The 22,118-nt window shown below is 47.4% G+C and overlaps 1 protein-coding gene across 5 annotated transcripts in view; it reads right to left on the reverse strand.

Annotated features, from left to right (window-relative positions):
- Positions 1-21,605, reverse strand: part of LOC129208603 (uncharacterized) — a 40,568-nt gene extending 18,963 nt beyond the window's left edge. Inside the window, exons 1-4 of one of the 5 annotated variants that reach the window (XM_054831587.1) lie at positions 21,333-21,600; positions 10,482-11,335; positions 3,043-3,204; positions 286-472 (exon numbers count right to left, since the gene is read on the reverse strand). In XM_054831587.1, the coding sequence (XP_054687562.1) occupies positions 286-472; positions 3,043-3,204; positions 10,482-11,335; positions 21,333-21,381 (1,252 nt within the window). In that variant the 5' untranslated portion in view covers positions 21,382-21,600. Of the gene's footprint in view, positions 1-285; positions 473-3,042; positions 3,205-10,481; positions 11,336-21,109 lie in introns of all 5 variants that reach the window. The other 4 variants (XM_054831589.1, XM_054831591.1, XM_054831590.1 and 1 more) reach the window with 4 other exon arrangements.
- Positions 21,606-22,118: the final 513 nt, after the last annotated feature.

Below are 22,118 nucleotides of genomic sequence, written 5' to 3' on the forward strand. Positions count from 1 at the left end.
TTTCCAAAAGAGAGACCCATGTTATAATGCATTTGTCCTAATCTTTGTAGCCACAGCGGCAGTGCAAGAAGTCCTGTTTCACACACGTGAGGCAGCAAGTGTTAAAATCCTAGCTATAGACAAAGCATTTTAAAATGCATCTTTTAGCTGGAAAGCTAAGGTTTAGTTCCACTAACACCTTGCTCTGTTCCCATCTGTCTTTCCCAGGGAAAAGGAGCTTGCTGGTCAGCTTATTTCACCAACTGGTGGCAAGCAGGAGGGCAGGTTAGAAGTATTTGAACTCACCTTTGCAGCTGTTCAGCTTTTCAGTGTTCGCTCCTATTTCTGGGATGATGGAAAGATCAGAAGGGTTTCCAGTCTGAACCAAGAGGCTGTGAGGTCTGCTCCTCCCACCAAAAAACGTCTTTGTGTCTTGGTACGAGTTGAGGAAAATGCTGGTAGCTCCACAGGAACAATGCTGCAGAAGATACTCCTACACCAGACAAGAACAAATTATGCAGAGTCTCAGGCTGCGACAGCCCCAAGTAACCGGGCAGTGCGATGGTACAGGCAAATTGCAATCATTCCAACGCAGGGATGCCCAGCCTTGTCCTGAGACCCATCAGAACCCAGACAAATTATTTAATTCTCTAAAAGGCTGAGGAGCCTGGAGTTGGTAATGTAAATTTTTCATGGGTTCGTTGGTGTTTAACTTAAATTGCCTGATACTCAGCATCTTTTTGGTTTCTTTCTCAGAATGAATTGAATAGAAGTTTCTAAACACAGAGCTGCTCAGCTAAGGCATTTGTGTAAATAAACAGATCCGTTATAATAGTGACTCGCATTTTAAGATAATGCTATTTGGTTTGGAAAGTGCACAGACAATAGTATCTTGTATTTTTATTGATGGGATGCCATAGTTTTCTTGCAGTGAATCTGACTGGTGAGATCCCTGTGGTACTTTGGCTGGTGTACTTCTGCTGTGGCTGGTGTGGTGGGCTGGGGAGATCTACCTTGCACAGCCAAGTTGCACAAGAGTTTAGCAGGGCAGAAAGCAAGGAGAGCTTTATCCAGCTGAAGTGGAAAGGGAACCAGGACAGGCCAACACCAGTTTAGCAGCTCTGGAGACCTCCAAGCAATTGACAGTTTTAACGTAACATCTCACCTGCGTATGCTGCCACAGCATGGCACTTTGCAGTACCTATAACTTGGGGGGGTGGAGGGGGGAGTGTGTGCTTTGAAATTTTGATGAAAGATGCTGCTTTTGGCCCAGGGCACTAAAGATTTCCTTGTAAAGCAAAGTATGTGGAGTAACCGTGTTCCCTTTGTGTCCCAGGATCAAAATGTCATCAGGCTCTGTGGTGATGGCTGACGTCTGTCAGCTCTCAAGAACAGCATTGGGAGCACTGGCCATCTACCATCCTCACAATCAGCTCTTAGTACCACACTAACCCATCTCTGCTCTGGGGATTGTGTCTTCCCTAGCCAGGACTGGGGCATGGAAACCTTTCCATGCTCATAGTCTGCATGGAGAGTGAACATGGTTTGGAAAGTAGCCTTAGGACACCCTCCAAAATGTGATGTGGACAGCAACCTCCACATCTCATGGCAAATGGGGATAGTAGTGTTCCTCTTCTACACAGAGGGGCTGTGACTCTGAAGAAGGAAATGACAGAGAGCTGCTCAGATATAGGAGATGCAGGCACCACAAAGATACCCGAGAGAGATCACCCAGTTTTGTAGACTACATTGCAAGTCCTGAACATTACATCTGGGAGTCCAATTCCCACTGAACAGTATGGGACAAATGTGGCTGAGAAGGCACTCCTGAGAGATCTTGGAAAATATCAAAAAGATCAAAGTTTCAAATATTTAAATGAAAACACGGTGCCTTTCATTTCAGTGGGAGCTGGGGAGGAGGGAGCACATACACCAGATGAGGATTTGACCCTGAATTTGCAGCTTGGAAGAGTTACTTTGAGCAATGACTCACAGTTGTAAAGCTTCAGGAAATGTGTTAACAATTCCCAGGCTCTATGTAGGAGGCTGCATTCTTCTGAGCGTGAGAGATGGGTACATGGAAATGACGGGCTCTGCTGCTCTGCAACCTGACTCACAACTTGGCTTTGGCTCTGAGGAGGAGTCAGTCACCTACTGCAGATCCAGTCCCAGCAGGTGGGAGAGCAGCACCAGGGGAGGAATGACGCTGTCGGGAGAATAAAAGACTCGCCACAGCATGGCTGGGATGAAATAGCTGGGTGTGACAAACCCCTTCTGTTCCTTTGGGGGGGTGATAAAATAAATAGAAAGGGAGGGGAGGTGTGATGGCCAGAGAAAAAGAACTGAGAAGCAGAGGTGGAGTAGAGCTACACAAAACATGCAGGTGCTAAAAAATCTTGTTTAGGAGGATGCTGAAATGATTTGCGAATTTCAGTCAAATTTCCCAGCTAGCTCTGGCTGATACAAAAAAAAAAAAAGACACATGGGAACACTGACATGTTTCATGTCAGACATTCTTCATTTGGCAGCTCAGATGCACAAGAAGGGAAAGAGAGCATGGAGTTGGATAGTGGTATCACTGCTTGTCTTTTCCATTGTGTCTGTTTTGTGGGAAATTCTGGGATTTTGATGGTTTGAAACAAGAAGGAAAAGAAAGAGCTTTTAATTCAAAACACAGTGCCTAAGAAGGTCCATGGAAATGTTTTGTTTTGATGGCATTGACGAGGGAGATGTGCTCTTGGGAAGTTTTCAACTGTAGAGAAGCAAAAGCTACTGACTCTGAGCTGACCATTGCATGAGAGGGACCCTTTTTAACGTAACAGAAGTAAGCACATGGTAGCTATGACATCTGGGAAACAAAATTGAACAAGAACAGAAACCCAAGCCCACTCTAAGGGAAGCTGAGCCCACCATGGTGGGTGAGGGCTCCCTGAAGACCAGAGCACCCAGCCCAGCTGGGCGTGGGGCCAAGTTAACTAGCATCTTCCCTCCGACAGACTTGGAACTTTCCATCTGGGCCTAAAATATATAATTTAATGGAAGATGCTTATGGTGTCTCCTTACCTCTCTTATCTGGCTCATCTTCTGCTCTTTCTGCAAGCTGCACACTTGCTTTTGGAGACGCAGGTTGTGCTCCTGCAGCTGCCCAATCTTCTCAATCAGTTGGCAAATGTGTTCCAGGTATCCCAGACCAGATCCCAGGGCTTTGCTGTTACCTTGGTTCACCTGCAATGACAATACAGCTTGGACCATGGAGTAACAGCAGAGCAATCTTCACTAGCAGTTGGGAGCCTAGAATGCTCCTTACAGTCCTGCGGGCTGTAGTAAAGACACTCAGGTTTTCTCTTGCGAGGGGCTTTGGTTATAGCCAGACCTGAGCTACAGCATTGCTTGCTCACAGCTCTTTTCTGGATTACCCAGCAAGATGCTCCATCAGAGGGACTTTTGTGATTGATCACAGGCTGACACAGAGAAAAACCTTGTGATGGCCTGTTTCTAGTTCCACCTCCCAGGCTAATTTTTGTCTTTTACTGGCCACAGCACCCTTACAAACATAGTCCTGCTGTACGGTATAGATGGCTGGTGTTAGTATGGCTGATCTAGCCCGTAGCCCTCAGTACAAGTCACATTTATGTGTACTGAGGCTGAGCTTGGCTCCTACCCAAAGGCACGTACATATCTGCAGGTTGCAGTGATTTGCTGCTTTGTGACCAACTTGGGGGGGGTACGTTTTGTCTGCCTTTGGCAATCCGTAACCATTATGGCACTGCTGAACTTGGACCCTCGTCACTGGTGGGCCAGTGAGATGGATGTGTGCCTGAACCAAAGCTGCCAAAGTGAAGGAACATCTTTCACTGATCTTTAGCAGATCCCAGCTTATGTCCCTGCTGCTACTTTCTCAGTCATTAAGAGATGCCTGAAGAAAGTCTGCAGGATCAAGCCTGCTGTCTGGCTACGGCAGGATCCTCTCTCTCCCCACCCAGGACCTGCAGAGTCTCACTGCTGCTCAGCCAAGAGCAGTACTGGAGACAGACAGTGATCCTGTGGCAGAGGAAAGGCAACGGTGCTTCCCGGCCACCTTCGCCACTTCTGGCCCCAGGACTTCCCCATGCACAGCAAGCGTCCTCTCCTGTGCCGCGAGCAGACTCTGCCGAACGTGCTGCTAACAAGTACATGCAGAGGCTCACTTCCACCTTGGCGCTGCCTGCTGATGTGCATGTGATATCAGTAAGTAAAATAAGCCTCGATCTTTACAAAAGCAGTGCTCTAAGTTTATCTTACTTCAAAAAATAAGTTTCCTTTACAAAAGCAGGAAGCTTACTCTGTCTCCTTTCCCACAACAATCTACATTTTTGGGGAAATGCCAGCCTTGGGACTCTTCCTGTCTTTTCATTATGTCAGAAAGCTCATGGTGCGTTAAAAAATAATCATTAGGATTTACTTCTTTTTAAACAAATGATGATACAATGTTATTTATAAACAGGTATTATTATGTCCAGATGCTTTTGTGTCTGAGGTTGGGACAGAGGTCACATGAAATCATATAAAAACTGTGATGACTCCAAGCCAACTAGTCATTCACATTCATGATTTTTATTTTCCTCTCAGGCAGAGCCTGCAGAAGCGGTGTCAAGACCAAGGTTACTCAGCCATAAAACTGAGTCCTTAGCGTGTCTGTGCAGTGGGAAGGGGCACAGCCCCAGGACCCACAGGGAGAACAAAGCCCATATGGTGCCTGCTGGGAAAAGCTTGAATCAAACACACTATAACCAACGTATCTGAAAGCAGCTAGGGATTTTGGGGTGCCCAGCTTCAGAAGCATGATTTTCAGAAAGTACACGAGTATCAGCTTCTGAAATCTGGGGGGTTTTAAGCTGTCCTGAAATAGGTAGTCAAAAGTTCCTCATTCTCCTTGTAAATGTAGGCTTTCTGCCACTCTGTACCACCTTTTTGCACATTTAACAACTCCCCTTTCTGCCCGTTTGCTGTTGCAGTGACCGATGGCATGTCTGTATTGCCCTGTGGAGACACCAAGCCAAATCCAACCCTTGTTATAGCTGTAGAAACACAAGGGAAGACAACAAGGGACAGAGGAGCTCTTGGAAAAGAGGATAAAGTAAAACATTTGGCTGTAACCTCAGGATTAGGGAGAGAGCATGAAGCATTTGACTGTCACCTCTTTCAGATGGGGACCCTCTTTTTGTTCCATATTTGTCCAGTGCATAACACTGTAAGGCCTTGCTTCATGTTAGCAGCTGCTAGGTTTGTAGGGCAAAAAGGGCAGGAGGAGAGAAAAGTGGCCCAGACTTCCAGTGCTCTGTGCCTAGGGCTGAAGGCACTTGAAAGCAAAGGTGTGTTTTGGGCAGGCACGGAGAAAAATCTGGCTGTTGGCAAGAGTTAGAGAGAACTTCCAACTCCTGAGAATACAGGTCCCCAGGAAAAAACAAACAAACAAACAAACAAACAAACAAGGAGGGAAAAGGTATAGAGTGGTTGCTCTGGGCCTTGGGACAAGGGGGATTTACCTCTGTGGAGGACATAAACCAGACTGAAGGTTGGACCCAGTATGCTGGAGGTATGCTGGAAGCCCCTGTTTCACAGCCATCCTTCAGAGGCTGCTCAGGGCAGGCAGTTTGGGCTATTTAATAGGAAATTAATTTGCATTTTATTGAAGTGATCCCAGCAAACACAAATGAGCAAAAGGCAAATCGGGCAGAGCCTGCAGTGTCTGCCTGTCCCTGCAGGGCCAGCCACCTCTGTGGTCAGCATGAAAGGGTAAAAGCTTTTAAGGGGGATGCTTCCCCTTGCTTGCCCTGCCACAAGGCCTGTTAGCATCAGGATGGCTCAGATATGGCTGGCTAAATTACACAGAAAACTTGTGTAATTTAGCTGGTTGCCCCCAAAATGATTGCTCAGAGAAGGCCTCTTTAGGGACCCTTCCAGGACTTTCTTTTCCATAGACTGGAAATACCTAAACAGCCCTTGCTATCTTCTGGTCATGCCAAGTGCAGCGTAGAACCTGCTCTGTCACATTCTGGTCTAAATATTTTCCTCTCGGCACCTGTTGAGAGAGTTTTTGCTAGCAGTGGAGGGTTAGCAACCATAGAACTGCAAACATTTTCCAGGATGAGTCTCCTCCAGTCTTTGTCCTCCCACTTGAAGCTTTCTAAAACATTCAGCTAACAGGACTGAAATTTTTCCCATTCCCCACATGGCGATTGTCAAGTAGCATTGGAACAAATGCCACGTGCCCATTTTTGAGTTGATGAAACCTATGAAGAAGGAAAAACATCTCACCTATTTTTTTGAAGGTGAAGATGCACAGGATCAGACAGACACAATTTATGAAGCAGATGGTTAAAGTTGCTCTAGGAAAGTAACAACATAATGTATAAATAGGTGCCAGATTTGCTTTCAGGTACATCAGACTGAAACACTCTCAGCTGGAAGAAAAGGAATCTCAGGCTCTCAGCTATGCTACGCTGAGTTACTCCCACTACGGTTTTGACCCTGCAGAGTTAAGGTGCACTACGCTGACTTTACACCTGCGTAACTAAAGAGAACTCTGCCCTTGTGAGTGCTCACCTGACTAAGTTTTGGGGACGGGTTTTCAGTACATGTATCCCTGCTCAGCTGGCAATAAACCAGAGTTGTGCTGGCTCACAAATTTCTTAGAAAGCTTAAATTACAGGATCAGCATCTGCACTGGGAACTCTGGCTTATCTAGAGCCCGCCAGTCATTATTTTGACTGCTGTAAAATCACATTTTTCCTCTGAAGCCAAGGTTTGAAGTTCAGTGGGAGCTGCAAGACAGTTGTTTTGAAGCCTCTTGTCCAATTGAGGTATAATAAAAGATCTGCATTTTTGATCATCTAATCAGCACTTTGTCTTGCCTCATTTCAGCCATGATCTGCTACTTCAATGTGTGTGATGGGCTTTTCTTCAACATAAAACTGTCCTGGGCTGGAGCTGGCAGCACGAGCTGAAGCTGACGGGCAGGACTAGCTTGCAGGTGAAGCTGCTCTTCATTCAGACAAGAGCTCGCTAATGTTTCTTGCAGTGACTTAGGTTTCTGTGCTTCATGCAATGCTCTTCACTTTCTCTTGTGGATAGTTTTGAGTTATACCATGCTCCATCCTCCCATAAATCCCTTACTGCCCACTCCCGCCGTGTTAGCATGGCCAGTACGGAGGCAGTACGGTCATTGCACCGACAGCCAAGGAATGTAATTACAAATCTCGCATCATGGGCTTGGAGCAACTGATTAGTGATGCCACGGGCCGAGCAGGAAGCATTTGTCACTGGAAGCTGACAGCACCGAAAAGCTTGTGAATAACAGGAAAGAGAGGGATCGTGCGGTATATTTCTGACGGCTCCACCCTGCTGTCCAGGAGGGGCTGTGCTTGCTGATAGCTTCTGGTTTCCTCCAAGCAGCACGCACAGGCTACAGGGCTGACCATCATGGGTCGTCCTATCCTTCCCCTGAACTGTACCACTCTCTGGAGAGAAGTATTTTGACTGCTTTGGCCCAGGATAATTAGCACTGTGTGAATAATGGGTTTTTTCATTTAATGACGACAATGCTCCCACCCTCTCTCTTGTTCTAGGGGTATGGGCTGAATTTAAATGTAAACTTTATGGAGTGTGAGGAAGTGTTTGCAAAGCAAAAGCATCAAAAGCTATGTATCTTCAAACTGACCCCAAACACTTAATTTGCCTTAAAAGGAAATGCTTTTATTTAGGCTTCAAAGTTCTTTCACTTGTTGTTTGACAGCTTCCACTTTCTTTCATCTTTCTAAATGTAGGCAAATTTCAAAATAATGACAGTTCAAAACAGAAGATCAGAAAGCTTTGTTTAAGGAATGCCAGACTGAAATGATTCAATGTATATTTTCAGCCAAAGCCATTCACCAAATGAATCCAAACAGTCAAAACATTTGGTCCTTTCCAGTCTCTCTTTTTCAGCATTTTCCTTCCTGTTCTCTTGGAAGTGGCCTCAGCAGTGAGGGAGGTGAGGAGGACATCAAGCAACATCCTCAGCCAGAGACTGAGTCCTTGCTCGGCTGTGGTGTTCCGGCAAGTACAGTGCCATTGGCATTGCCACAGCCAGCTGGGCTGGGGAATCTCAACTGCTCTCCTGTTACCTGAAAATTATATTCCCCAAACCAGCAACAGAATTGAGGAAGTCGCTGTCACCTATAATTAAATAATGCTTTCACCTGGCATTAAATAGAGATGCAAGAGTGCTTACATTGGCTTATATTAACGTGAATTTAATGCAGCAGGAATTGATTCAATGGAACAATTTGGTTTGCCATGTTCTTTGCCAAGCAGAGTGGGAATACCTTGTACTGGCCTGCTATCTTTCAGACAACATTGATTGCATTTCCAGGGGTATCTGAGTCCCTGAGATGACGTCAAAGAGGAGATTGGATCCCAAGTACCATGTTGTATCTTGGACAGGTTACAGGCAAATGTGAAAACCACAGAGTAAGCCTGGAGCAGAGCCTCAGCTGGGGTGAACCAAGATGCATCTGTCAGCTGTATGGGCAGATTGAGTGGGTCTCACTCCGTCCTGCCTCTCTTGTATGACAACGAGGACGCATCAACCTTGTGCAGGTTTGGCGAGGGCAGAAGGCTCTGCAGCTGCTGGAGGCTGTCCCTGTGCTCCGAGGCACACAGCGCGGAGCAGCCGCAGGGCTGTGCAGCAGCCATGGGCATTTCTTGCCCCAGCCAGGCTGGGTGCTACCTGGCATCCCAGTAGTTTGAAGAGTGCTGCTCTTGAGATGCAGCAGCCTGGAGGTGCTCTCTGAAGAGGGGCAAGCTTCCCCAGCATCTAGGTCACAGCTGTATTTATACAGCTCAAAAAACAAACAAAGAAAAGTGCTCTGGGGCACAGAGCTTTAGCACTCAGCCAGTGAGGATATTAAAAAGGAGGTGAGATAAGCCACCAAGAGCTTCATTTCCTCTTCAGCTTCTTTCTAATTTATTCTCTTGTTTATTTAAATGCTCTGCTTTGGGAAACTGAGGGTCTATTTCACAAAGGATTTAAAGGAATTTCATGGGCAGCCAGAGCTGTCAGACAAGACCAAGCTGGCTGCAAACCCTCTGGAGTGCAACAGAGAAATCAGGTAACTTTTTATAAAGTCGTCTCGTGGTCAAACTCTCCTGCTCTGGTCCTTTGTTGAACTCTCTGCCAAAAGGCCAGGTTGCTGACTGTTTGGGAACCGTGCAAAAGAGACATCTGTCTTCTGCCATGTGTGAGGCAGCTCTGGGGAGGAAGAGGCTGCTCAGCTGGATCGTGTGTTGCTTGTACTGCCTCGATATGCAATGCTAACAAAGATGGGCCATCTCTGACCTTCCTCGCTGCTCAGAAGGGTTTGGCAGGCTGGAGAGGAAGGCCCTCGCCTGATAGTTCAGGGCTCAGGCAGAGAGGTCACGGTGAAATTATATGCATAGCACACAGCACTTGTCACTTGGCTTCCTCCCACCCATCTCCCGTTCCAATTCATCACTATTACCGCAATGAACGCCCCGAAAAGAAAGCCCCATTATGCACTGTTTGATGTTTTTTGTGTGTCTGTGTGACCCTCTTCACCTAGCCTGCCCTCTCCTTTCCTTTCCCTCATGGGGCTCTTTGGTCTGTCTCTCAAGAATCAGCTCCCCAGTTAGATCTTTCTGTCGCCGGTTCATGGAAGCCACCGCAGCGGGCAGGCAAGGCAGCGATCTGTCTGTGTGTCGGCAGCATGGGGCTTCAGGCAAAGCACTGGGGTGAGTGCTGGCCAGCATCTGCTATGGGAGAAGGTACACAGAAGGGCTTTTTATCCTCCTGTCAGTCACATGCTGTATGCAGCAAGGGGGAACGAGTAGGAGAAGCTGCTGAAAATATGTCTTTGTAGTTCGGTCAGTCTCAGAACACAGGAGTTTCCATCACACCTGTGCTGGAGGGTTAAAATGGTATCTCCAGCCCAGCAAAGATGTGAATTTGTGCTAGTTCCCTGTTCACTCATTGAGAGAGCTGGCTCAAGAGGACAGGACAGGCCTGGACAGGAATGAGCTAACCCTTAAACAAGTTCTTTCCAAACTTCGGTGCCCCGACAGCAGTCCAGCCGTTCCCAAGAACGGGAATAACCGGACCTTGAAAAAGAAACTATGTTCTGATCCCTGTTCCATGTATCAAAGGATGATGAATAACTTCATAATCTTCATTTTAAGACCAGAATCAAGTCCATCCTCTAATTTAGGGCTTTTCCAAACATCAGATGTCTGTGAGCCATTAAACATCCTTACCCAGACTCAATATATGTGAATTACTTCAGAATTTCACTGCTATGAAAAGAGCTCTTAAAAATAAATTGCCAAGATTTGCTGCTTACAACAGTTTCAGGCGAGATCTTCTAACTCGCACAGATGTGTCCTAGTGCACGATAGATGATAGGACTTGAACCCTGACAAGTATTTGGACAGGCCTAGCTACAAGATTCAGTTTAGGTGTTTCTTACCTCACTCAGTCTACAGCATTCATCCATGTATTCATCCAGACTATCACTTGTAGGGTACTTTTTCAGCTGCTGTCCATGGATCTGAAGGTCCTGCATGCTGCCAAAGTTCTCGGGGAAATCGTCAGCAATTGTCTTTGGCTCTTCTATGGGAGCTGGGGTGGGAAGAGTGCTTTCCTTGGGAAGGTCCGTCTCTGGGCTAGCTTCCTTTTCCAGAGATTGCCTTTTGCTTTGGTCAAAATGTTCATCGGTACTTTCTTCCTGACAGACACTGAAGTCTTCAAGGGAAGCTGTAGGACCCTGCACAGCATCTGCCTCCTGGCTGTAGTACTCAGCTTGCTTTTCACTCTCTGGATCTTGGTGGCTAACTTTTCTGGCATTCTCTTTGCATGTTCTCATTATCAGATGGTCGATTTCTGGAGAAGAAGAGGTGCTAAGCACGCCTGAGTCACAGAATGAGTCTCTGCTGTGAAGCACAAAGCTCTTCTCTGAACCCGTCGGCGTTGATGGAGAATTAGCCCCACTTGGCAATTCAACCCCCGAGTCCTCGGATTCAAATTTGGAGAATCTGTGAAGTCGGCACTTGGACTCGAAGGCACTGAGGTCAGGCAGCGTGGCTACGTAGTCTGTGCTTGCCGGGGCATCTGCATAGTCTGGATCTGCTGGTGCAGCTGCTGCATTCGGATTTCCCTGGCAGTCCGGTGGGAGGCTGGCGCCAGGGAGATGGGATTCTTCTGTGCAGGCTGTGTCAGCTGGAGCCTCTGGGATTAAACCTGGGTTTTGGATTCCTTCGTTGGTCAATATCTTCATATGTGTTAGCACGACTTTGTCCTCAGCAGGTGGGGTCGTCTTACCTGCTTAAAAGAAAACAAGTAGAAGGTCACAAAAGGCTACAAAACTCAGTGTATAGTGCATCGCCCGAGGGATGTGAAATGTAAAACTGTCTATAGCAAGGTGGCAGAGGGGGGCAGCCCTAATTCATTTTTCTTGAGCTATATGATGCTTTCTTGTAGGCTTTGCTACAACAGAAATGTTGTGTTTCATAGACCCAGAGTCCTTCAGGAGGAGTTATAAATGCACACAGAGTTCTGATTTAGTAGATAGGTAGAAAACAACACATGTAGCCAGATAACTTTTTAGTGATTACCTGTATATAGATGCAGAGAAGTACATGTTATTTCAGTATGATAGACATTAAGGCTAAAATATTTCTTCTGATTAAACGTATTCTGAACCAGCAGAAAAAAGGGTAAAATGAAATCTGTCTTTCTGCAGACTTAAGTGAATTTGAGGTTGCAGTGAGAAATTTGCAAACTGTTTGGTATTCTCTGCAGTATTCTCTGCACACATATGGGTGACGAAAAGCCAGTACTGATAGGAAAAGCAAACGAGGCGCTGGAGATCTTTTTCACTCCCGGTATGGTTTTAGCTATGAAGTCACTTCTTTAAATGAACTCTTACCTTCTTTGTGAAGAGAAAGAACATGGGGGCAGCTTTTTCATGAGCTTTATGCTCATGCACAAAGATGACTTGTTTTCTCATTGCAATTATTTCACACGGTAATGTGGTAGAACAGTCTCTGGATGAAAGATTGATCTACAGAAGTTGAAGATCTGCCCCCAGGTTTTCTTACTGTTTTTCTGAATCTAACATTTCACAGTGCAGATTTCTGGTTCACACTGGGATAAGAGCCAGTGTGAAAACTCTGCATCTATCCTTTAGCAAACTGCAAATCTCAGCTCCAAATCCATCTGTTCATGGATTTCAGACCAGGCATTGCTGCAGTACAAAACTTGTTTCTCTGCTATCTTTTCCCTTCTTAATGCCTGACCCAGAGCAGCTCAGAGGGCTACAATGCATACACTTTTCAGGAGATCTTACTTCCTACTTCATTTCCTTTCATTCCCCTCTCTTCCTTATTTCCTTTTTGTCTGACATCAAACCAGCAGCTACTTCACAAACTCACTCCTGGTAACGTAACTGTCCCTAAGCCAGGAGGAAAGTCTGGAGCCCCATCACCAGCAGCAGAGTGAGGAGGGCTCCGCTGCGCAGCCCTCCTTCACAGTAACCCAGAAAACTCTCTGTTTCAGAAATTACCTGTTTTCCAGCCTTCCCTCCTCCAGGTTGCTTTCCGCAATATCCACAGACAAGGGAGACTTTTACTCATTAAAGCCAAGCTAGCTATTACATGAATTATTTTCTATTTTATTTAAATTCCTTCTATTTGATCTTAAGAATTTATTGGGATAACACTGAAACGTGCCCTTTACTGTCCATAGGCAGCGATCGATTTAATATTTTACACTGGATTTTCAAAAGGGCTGTCTAATAAATAATCCCTTCTGATGGGCTTTTAGTGGCACTTGGGCGCAGTGCTTATAGCCCCCTGTAGATCTTGTTTATCATATACAGCATTGCAACTGCCTCCCTTGGCAGGATTCACAGCTGTCTCTCCACTGTAAAGAGCCACATTTGGGACAGTTAGTGCCAGACCGCCAGCAATGCAACACCAGAACATGGCTGCGGTGGGCGACGAGAGAAAGGCATCGCCCACGGAAATGTCACAGGACAGCTCATCAGGAACTGCCTGGGCTGGGCTGGGTAACTCTTGGGATGAGCACGACGGATGGACCCTGAACTGAGGACAAGGAATAGGGAGCCTACTTTGCAGCTTCACGCGCAGCAAAACGCCGCCGGTAAGAGGGAGCGCGGTGCCAGGTCTCGGAAGGAGGAGGTGGAGCTGAGTCGTTTCTGATTTGGAGTGAAGAGGATCTACCTGCTCAGCTGCAAATGCCTCTCGACAGTGAGAGGCAAAGCGTTGTATCTGCATGAAAAATAGGCAGCTAACAGGCTCTTCTGATGGCACACCACCACCACTGAGAGTCAGGAGGAGAGCAGTTGCGTTGCTGCACTTTCTTTTTAAGAACAAATCATACAGCTGTCACTCTTACCAGGAATTACTATAGGCAATGGTAGTCCCTTCCTGCAGATTCTGATTGCCTTCACTTATTAATCATGCCATGCTTTCCTTTGATTGGAGATTCACTGTCTTTCAATCTGCCCCTTTTTTTCTTGCTTAACCGGTTTCACCCTGGCCTACACAAATATTTCTTTGTCTGAAATCAGGAAGCAGCATATTAAAATGAGGTCGTGCTGCTTACAGAGGAGATGTCAGATGCTTTAATTCATATTTTTTATGAGTACAAAAGCTACAATGTGTACCAGAAAGTTTGGTTGGGGTAGAAAAAATAAAAAGGTGAAGAAATCTCTGACCCCCTGCGTGAGGGTCCCCTTGATGCTAACAACTCAGTGCTGAGAAAGTTCTGTGCTATGGACAACATGGTCCTTTGCTTTCCCCATCCTGTGGCCACTAGCAACTTTGAATGGTTTCACAACAATTTCTTGTTTATCTGTTCTAGGCTGCAAACCATTGATCTCGGCACTGGCAGGTCCCAGTAACCACAGTGTTTGAGCATTTCTGATTTATCCTCCCAGCCCCTTGTGATGATGCAAAACGTTATCATCCCCCCTACCACAAGTTCAGAGTGGATGCAAAAGATGGCAGGATTTTGCAACACACCTAGGCACCTCATCCTCATTCATTCAATGATACTTTCCCATGGTCAATGAGGTCATCTGTGCTACAGTGGAGAGATCTCCCATGATTAAGGCAGTGACCTGAAACTCAAGTTTTTCTTGCTGCACCTCACTGAGGGAACAGTCTCTTCTTCCTCTCTGTTGACTGGGTTATGGAATCCAAACCATGGGGCTTCCAAGCAGCAGATTGTTTCTGCTACAAATCTTGAAAGAGGCATAAAAAATGCTCAGCTCTTTCAAGCACATTGCCAACAAACACCAGGATGGTGCAATTAAAGATCATCTGTGCAATAACCAAAAAAAAAAAAAGTGCACCAGACCCTCAGCTGCTATAAATTAGCTCATTACCAGGCCCCTAACAGAGTTGTGTCAGCTGCTCCTGGCTGAGGACTTGCCTGTAAGTGCTTTGTACAACGATACCAGGGGGCCAGAGCAAAGGAGGGAGGATGGACTCCTGCCTGGTGCTGGAGGGAGCGTGCTGCATGGGTACAGTTACAACGCTGTGCCAAGGCTTCTGAAAGGAGGTGTGAAGAACTTTGGAGAGATAAATGGTGGCATTAAGGTTGGTAAGATGTATTTACTTGTGCTGGAGGCCAGCCAAATTTGACACTGCTGCTCCTGGGAAGTCAGCCAAGACATTTTTTTGTTATTGTTGGTTTTTGTTTCCCTTCCCCTGGATTGGTTTTCCACACCCCTTCTGGGGTGACCATAAGGTACCAAAAGCTGCTGCTTTCAGACAGCTGGCTGGGGCACTGATATGGCAGTAGGGCAGGGAATGGAGTTGTGTATGCATGCTTGGGAATCAGTATAGCTTCTCACAGCATCTTTGGCAATGTGTGCCTAGGCCAAATGTTGTCTCAGGTTAACTTGTGCCACTTGCCTAGTAGCCCTCTCTAGTGCGATTACAGAGCCATATAACCCCCAAGAGCAACAGGGTTCCCTGGGTTGTAATAAAGGCCCGTAACTGATGGTGACTGTTTATGTGTAACCTTGGGTGAGTTGCTGGACTTACTCTACAACTGTACAGGCACAGGAAGACTGCTCCCTATCTCATGGGGAGGTGGTAACAGTGAACTAACTAGTATCTGACGGTAATTAGTAGGGAGTGAAAGGAATTGACGTGTCCCAGCTAAGTCTCTAGAATTTTGCTTTGCTTCATTTCCGAATTGCTTTCTAGGATACTTCTCTGTTGGCAGTTAGCAAAGCCTAGCAGAGAAGCTTAAATTCTTCAAAGGCTAATACCCACCCATCAGCTCCTGTCCCCAAGGCTTTTTTTTCTTGGAGTCTTAAGTCCAAATGTATTTTTCCTGTTGCACAATAACTAGCAGCTGCTTGGGCACAGCCTAGTGCATTAATATAGAGATTTCTGACCTGAGGAAGGAGGGCGGATATCTAAACATGAAATCGCTTTCAAGCAGTTTCTTTATCCCAAGTAAGTTGTGTGCACTCAAACAACTGCCCAGGCAAAATTCCCAGGCTTTCCCAGTCCTGCCCAGGCCCAATTCCTGCAAAAGCTCCCACCTTTCTAGTAAAACAAGCTAAAGTCTGTATTCAAATCCCCATGCTCCAAAGCATTGAAATCCAGGTCCATTTTTTTCTCTTTTGCATTTATGCCTGTGGCTCACAGCCACGTTTCACTGGCAATTCCTTCGGTATGAGCCCTGTTAAGCTCTGCTACGTCCCTGAGAAGGAGTCCTTGGCCTCTGATGTACTGACTCAAGTGTCATAGCACACGGTTTTCTGATGCATTGGCTAATGGAAAGTACTGGTGGTGGGAAGAGGCCAGGCTGGCAGCGGGATGAGTGCTGCTAGTGGCAGTACAGAGCTGTACTATACCATACAGTGCTGCCCTGTGCTGCTCTCTTCCCTTCTGGTTGGGTCCAACTGTCTTCTCAAAATGTTCACCTTGATTTGTAGGCTGCTTGGTATGGGGACAGTCTCTGTTAAATATGTGCACAATGACTGGCAAAACTGGAGCTAAAGCTTTACTCGTCTCCTGCTCTTGTGTTACAAACGATAGCAGCATTAGAGCCATCGCAGCCCTCTGCTTGTCCCCAGAGCTGCTGCAAGGTTCGTGTGCACAGTGAATCCATCTGCGGTGGGTGGTGCTGCCGGGGTTATGCGGGGTGGCCGTCCCAGGGAGAGGCACAAGGTGAGCAATCCAGAGATGCTCAGAGTGCCTATTCCTATCCCCACTCCTGTCTATCACAAAACATGCAACACCCTCTAGATTTAAGTCCAGAAAACCTGTACTTTCCACCTGTAGCGTGCTACAAGAACAAAGCACCAGAAACAAAGGGCATCACCAATGACTTGGGTCATTGGGGTAGCAGGGATTTTGCTCAGCTGCCCTGCAGAGGAAGACCAAAGTCAAACCCTATCACTCCTACCAGTCTGCTTAACCCTGAGCACAGGAGCAAGATACATGTGTAAAGCCCCAGAAAAGTTTTTTCAGCATCTCATAGAGGACCCCCACAGCCTGCCTAGCAGCTCTAGCTGTGCCAAGGATTAAATCCTGTGCCATGCAGGGCAGGTTCTGTGATGGGGCTGTGGCCTTCAAGTAACAAAAAGACGATCATCAGCTTTTGAAGAATCATTAGGCAGCAGTGACTAGTGAGCTGGAGTCAAACGCATGACCTAGAAATGAAAGGCTGCCTTTCCTATTCAGTCTCTGCATTCCCTCATTTTCCTTCCTTCCTTTATAAGAAGTCTTCCTTTAGTCCTCTCACTGCGACATGTTCTCTAACACCATTGGCAGTACAGCACAGGTGGTATTTCCCTTTCACTGCAAAGAGGGGATTTTTTTTTTTTCTTACCAATGATGAGGTCTTCATTTCCCAGCATTTAAGAGAAAAGGGGTCACTTCCTTTCTGAAACAATAGGCATTTTTTGCTGCTGACTCTTCCCCCACATGTGCTGAGGGGTGGAGCTGGGTGGTGGGGCTGTGTACCTCCTTCTTAGCACTACCCCCAGCTGGCCCCCATGCAGAGCACACAGGAGCTGTGTCACTTTCCTAGCTGGGCAATGGCTGTCCCCTGCATAGCCCTGCGGGCGCAGGGAGTCGTTGCATGGGCAGGACCCCAATACTTAGAAGAACTAGATTATTCTTATGCTGCCAAAAAAACCCCAAACAACCCAACAAAAAACAATCCTCACCCAAAAAAATACCCCAGCAACCGCTACCAACTGACCCTCCGGGAGGGAAATCTATTTCCACAGAGCTTGGCCATGGACTTCCACGGGGTGAGGATCTCCCCACTTCCTGGTGCTTTACAGGTCTGTTGAAGACCTGATCCCAGTCCTGGCGATGGCAGGGGTGCTGCTTGGTACCAAGTTTCTGCAGAGAATCTGCCTTCCCAATGCCTTTCAAGCAAAGCTGTGAGCATGCTGCTGTATCTTGGGCTGCCCAATCTGAGCAAGGGCATCCCCTATACAATTAGGGCAATCATGAGCCTAAGAATTTCCAAGGGGAGCTTATGGAAAGGTCTTGTGTCTTCAGTGCACCAGTTATAACCTCTATCTACAACAGCAGAAACATGTGAAGGAAGGCTTGAAAATCACTGTCATAGAAATGGGGGGTTTTTTTAACTGGAATTGTGACTGAAAAATTCATGTTTGCAGAGGAACACACTCCCATGTGGTAACAGAATATTTGCATGATAGACCCAATTCTCCAAATTTCAATTCATCTAACTGGGGAACTGAAATGCATGTGTATTTCATGGGAGTATATATACAATTTGATTTGCTTGAAATGTTGAATGCAAAGGAATAATTACGATAAAGCTGAGATCTCGGACACTCCTTGAACAAAAAGCACAAAGTTCTTGGATTGTTTGGCAATCTCTAGTCTCACTGTTAGTTAAGTGTGTGATGTTCCTCTGGATGATAGTTTAGTAATATAATGTGACCAGAAATTTTATAGATCCCCCACAGCTGTGGCTGATAATGATAAATCCATATAAAATAGAAGCCCAGAGAAAGATAACAGGGTTCAAGGACTCCAACTGAGGAGGCATTCATTGCTTTAATATGTATGTTTTAGAAGAGGAGGAGATAATTATAGCTTTTTTCAGGCATTTGAGGAGGAATGAGAGGGAGATTGATTGTTTACTGATGGATATAGTTGGGTGAACTAGAGAGGAAATGGATTTCCAAGAGGAGAGGCCACTTGACATTTTTATAGCTTGCTTCTATTCATTCCAAGTGACCTGTGAAGTTCTTGAAACAGAGCGACAGGTCTGATAGATTAGTGACCTCTGGCAGAAAGTCCTGGAGCACAGCAGGTCCCCACAGACCACCTGGTTTATCAGAGTTCCTTGTGTAGGCTGGCAGTCACCAGTTGTTAGTCCAACACCTGACCTTGCGCGTAGCACCAGCTAAAGCGCCTCTCCCACTCATTACTGAATTTACCCTGCAACTTATCTCTTTGGATATACAGCCCAGAGGGAAAACCAGGCCAAAGATAATTTCGGTGCACAAGGATCTGTGCCCAAGTCCTCCCTACTCTGCAACATAACCACTCCTGGGGTGGGGGAGAAGCTCAGCTCCCACAGTCACCTATGGTGCTTATTTGTGAGACTGTCAGGGAGGTGACAGCTCTCGCTAAAGACCTGCAAATCCTCCTCCTCCTTGGAAATTCCTGTGTGCTCCTTCAGGAGAAATGTTCAAAACATTAAATAAAAGAAATGGTGCTTTCATGAACAGCCCTGTATAATAGCAAAAGGTTATTTGGCACACAGCTCACTAATGTGTCTGAGCAGAAAATGAAAGCAGAAACAAATATACCACACCTTGGCAAAAACTGTCTAATTTAGGAGATCTTTCCTTGCACATCTGATTTGCAGGCTGCCTTGTATTGCAAAGGAGTATTCAGCCAGAAACAAACAAGGAGACAGGAGGCCCTTTGCAAGGATGGAACTTGCCCCCCAGGGATGACAGGTATGTAGTAATTCAGGTTTTATTGCCTATAATAAGCTTGGATAAACAACTGTTCAATATCCCCACAGACCAAAGCCATTAAGACCCCAGTGCTTCAGCCAAAGGAACTTGTGAATTGTATCCGAAAGGTCACTGTTAACCAGTTCTTCATGTGCAGTCGTTGCTATCCCTAGGCCAAACCCCATAGAGCTGCTTCTGCTCAAACAAGGTAGCAGTGGGCAGGTGTAACCATACTCTTTGGTATGTCTGAAATCTTTTATGGTTGCAATGAGTGTGATGACAATTTTTGGGTTTGTTGCTATTGCTGGGGCCACACAAGGACCTTGGTGAGACAATGAGGAGAAGGAGGTAGTGATGCAGGGATCCAGCCTATAGCCCTGTTATTGAGCTGCCACTCTTTTTTTTTTTTTTTTTTTAAGTTTGGTTTATATTCTCTATCTTAAGCTGTATTTGGAGATGCAACTTTAAAGTCCCTGCTACAAAGCTTACAAGAAACAGCATGTTCTTGGCCCTTTCTGAGTAGAGATGGGGTCCAAACCAGGACACAAATAATATTTGGTGCCTCTTTCCAGCCAAGGTGATTAGGGAGTGCTGTCCCTGTTTCTTATTTGGTGAAGTTCTAGCTGAATCTATTTTTGATTCCTCAGTGCTCTATGTGATAAGTCTGTACCCCCACCAAAGCTTCCACCTACCCCTACGGTGATACTGCTTTGTCTGGGTGGTGAGGGACTCTTCCATGTGGAAGGGCAAGCTTCCTTTCCCCCTCCTAACCCTGCTGTCAGGCTTGTACTATATAGCTTGAGGGAAGCAAGTTCATGGTCAAAATTACATCCAGGGAAAAACAAAGAGCAGTTTCCACCATACTATAAAATGGCATCTCTTCAAACACTCTCCACATCTTGTGGTGATGCTGGAGTGCTCTTGCAGCAGCACTGCTCTAGAGCCCTTCATGTCGTTGGGTGAAAATGCAGCCTTCAGACCAAACCCAGGCAGAGGAACGTGCTTCAGCAGCCCTTGCTAGCTCAGTGCCCAGCAGTTACTTAGTAGGGCACCTCAGAGAGGCTCCAGCTCACACTGAGCTCTGAGCAGCTGCCCCAGAGCAGAGAGCTGGGAAGCACAATCCCAGCAGTGAGTGCCTGAGCAGATGCCCACAAACGTGGCAGCTCTGATGACTCTGCAGGAGCTGCCTGCACTGCAGCAGTCCGAGGAGGCAGGAGTTGAGCGTACAGATGGGAAGTCAGGACCACAGGAGGCATAACCATTCCAACAGTGTTTTGCAACATCTTTATGATCCTGTTATTGCACAGCACGCTACACTTAGGCTCTGGCAAACCCTGTCTGTAGCCACCTCCATGCCAAGCAAACCAACCCAGTGCAATGATGTTAACGGAAACAGAAACTGCAGATCTCATTTACAGCTGGCACAAGTCAAGCTGAGGGGTAAGCATGGGTGTTACGGGGATTCTGCTACCTGGGGCTTGTGATCTCAAAGCCTGCAGCACAGGCTAAGGAATAAAACATACCAGACCTATTGTGGCTGAAAAAAGCAGTCTGAGACCACGTCATTTGTTTGGGCAACCGACTTAGAAAATTACAAGTGATCTGCTGTAGGTCCATAGCTGCCTTCCCTGCCTGGGTCGCCTCAGCTGCACAGAGCAGGAGGGACCGAATAAAACGGCTCAAACTCAGGATAATCCCTGTTGGATGGGAACGTACCAGCCTAGAAAGCGATCCGATATGCATTGCCAGCGCAGTGACAGGCTGAGGGCAGACCCGACCTGCTTCACGTTAGTGCAAAACCCGAGTGGTACCGGCGGGACAGCGTGCGCACAGCCGCTCGGATGCTAATCCCGTTTTCACCCTTCCTGCTCCCATCCTAAGCAGTTCGCCTTCCTTCACGCACAGAGCGCTCGGAATCACAGCGCTCCCGCCTCTCCTGCTGTTCTCTACTGAGCCATTCCACGCTTACAAATGCAAAATAAACTCGTTTTAAGAGGGGAAACGAATCGGTTCCTAAAACGCGATCCTTCCCCCCGGCGGCCCCGGGGCAGGAGCTGACCGGCCGGAGGCGGGGGGGTTTATTGCAGCCTTACCTGCGTGGGGGCAGAGGCAGCCGGAGAGCAGGGAACGCAGCATGGGGCCGGGGCGGCAGCGGTGCGGTGCGGGCAGCCCGTCCAGCGGGGCCCGGGAGCGGGGTGGGCCGGGCTGGGCTTGCCCTAAGTACCGTCTGCGTGGCCGCTGAGGGGAAGGAAGGGGATGGCGGAGGAGCGGGTTTGGGGAGGTGTACCGGCAGCCCAAGGGGGGCGGTGGACTCACCTCTTCTCCAGGGCGCTCCCAGGGTGAAGCTCCGGTGCCAGCTGAACATCCCGGCAGCAGCCGCCCTCAGGGGCGGGCGGGGGACGGGGCTGCCATCGCCGCCGGCCCTCCCCGGGCTGCTGCGCGTCCCCCGGCGGGCAAGCGGGGCCGGGGCCCTGGCTAGGGCATGGCGGGGGGCTGGGGCGGCAGCGCGGGCAGCAGGCAGCGCTGCTGGCGCAGAGGCTGCGGAGCGGCGAGCGGGCGCCCGGCCAGCAGTGACTTATAAAGGGAGCAGCCCAGAGGAATGCATCTCCTTTGGCTGATAAGCCGAGATGCCTGGAGGGGTTTGAACTACCTTTGCAATTCCCGGAGGAGAGAGGGGGAGAAAGGAAAAAAGGGACGGGAGAGAAGAGAAAGAAAAATATTTCAGCACTTGCATAATGTCAATAAACAACCCCCCTCTAAAGTGGCAGGAAAGGAAAGGCTGGAATGTTTTGGGTGGGGAGGAGAGTGGGTTTGGTGGGTTTTTTTTCTTTTCAGTTTTTTTTCTTTCTCTACTTAAATCGCACGTTATGTGTTCATAATGCAAAACTCTACCTTGGTTGTAGTTGGGGCTGTGGGTAAGATGGAGAAGCGGCAGGACTGTCCCAAATGCAAGCTCCCACGGGCAGGTTTGTGGTGTCACCCCACTGGAGTGAACTCCAAACATGCCGACCAGGCATGAAAAGCTCTGGCATGACCTGGACATGGCTGCCAGAGTGCTGCCTTGGGAAACATGGGAAATTACTCCCAGGCTAGGTTTAAGCA

The sequence above is a fragment of the Grus americana genome, chromosome 7 (assembly GCF_028858705.1).
Source record: "Grus americana isolate bGruAme1 chromosome 7, bGruAme1.mat, whole genome shotgun sequence".
Taxonomy (NCBI): domain Eukaryota; kingdom Metazoa; phylum Chordata; class Aves; order Gruiformes; family Gruidae; genus Grus; species Grus americana.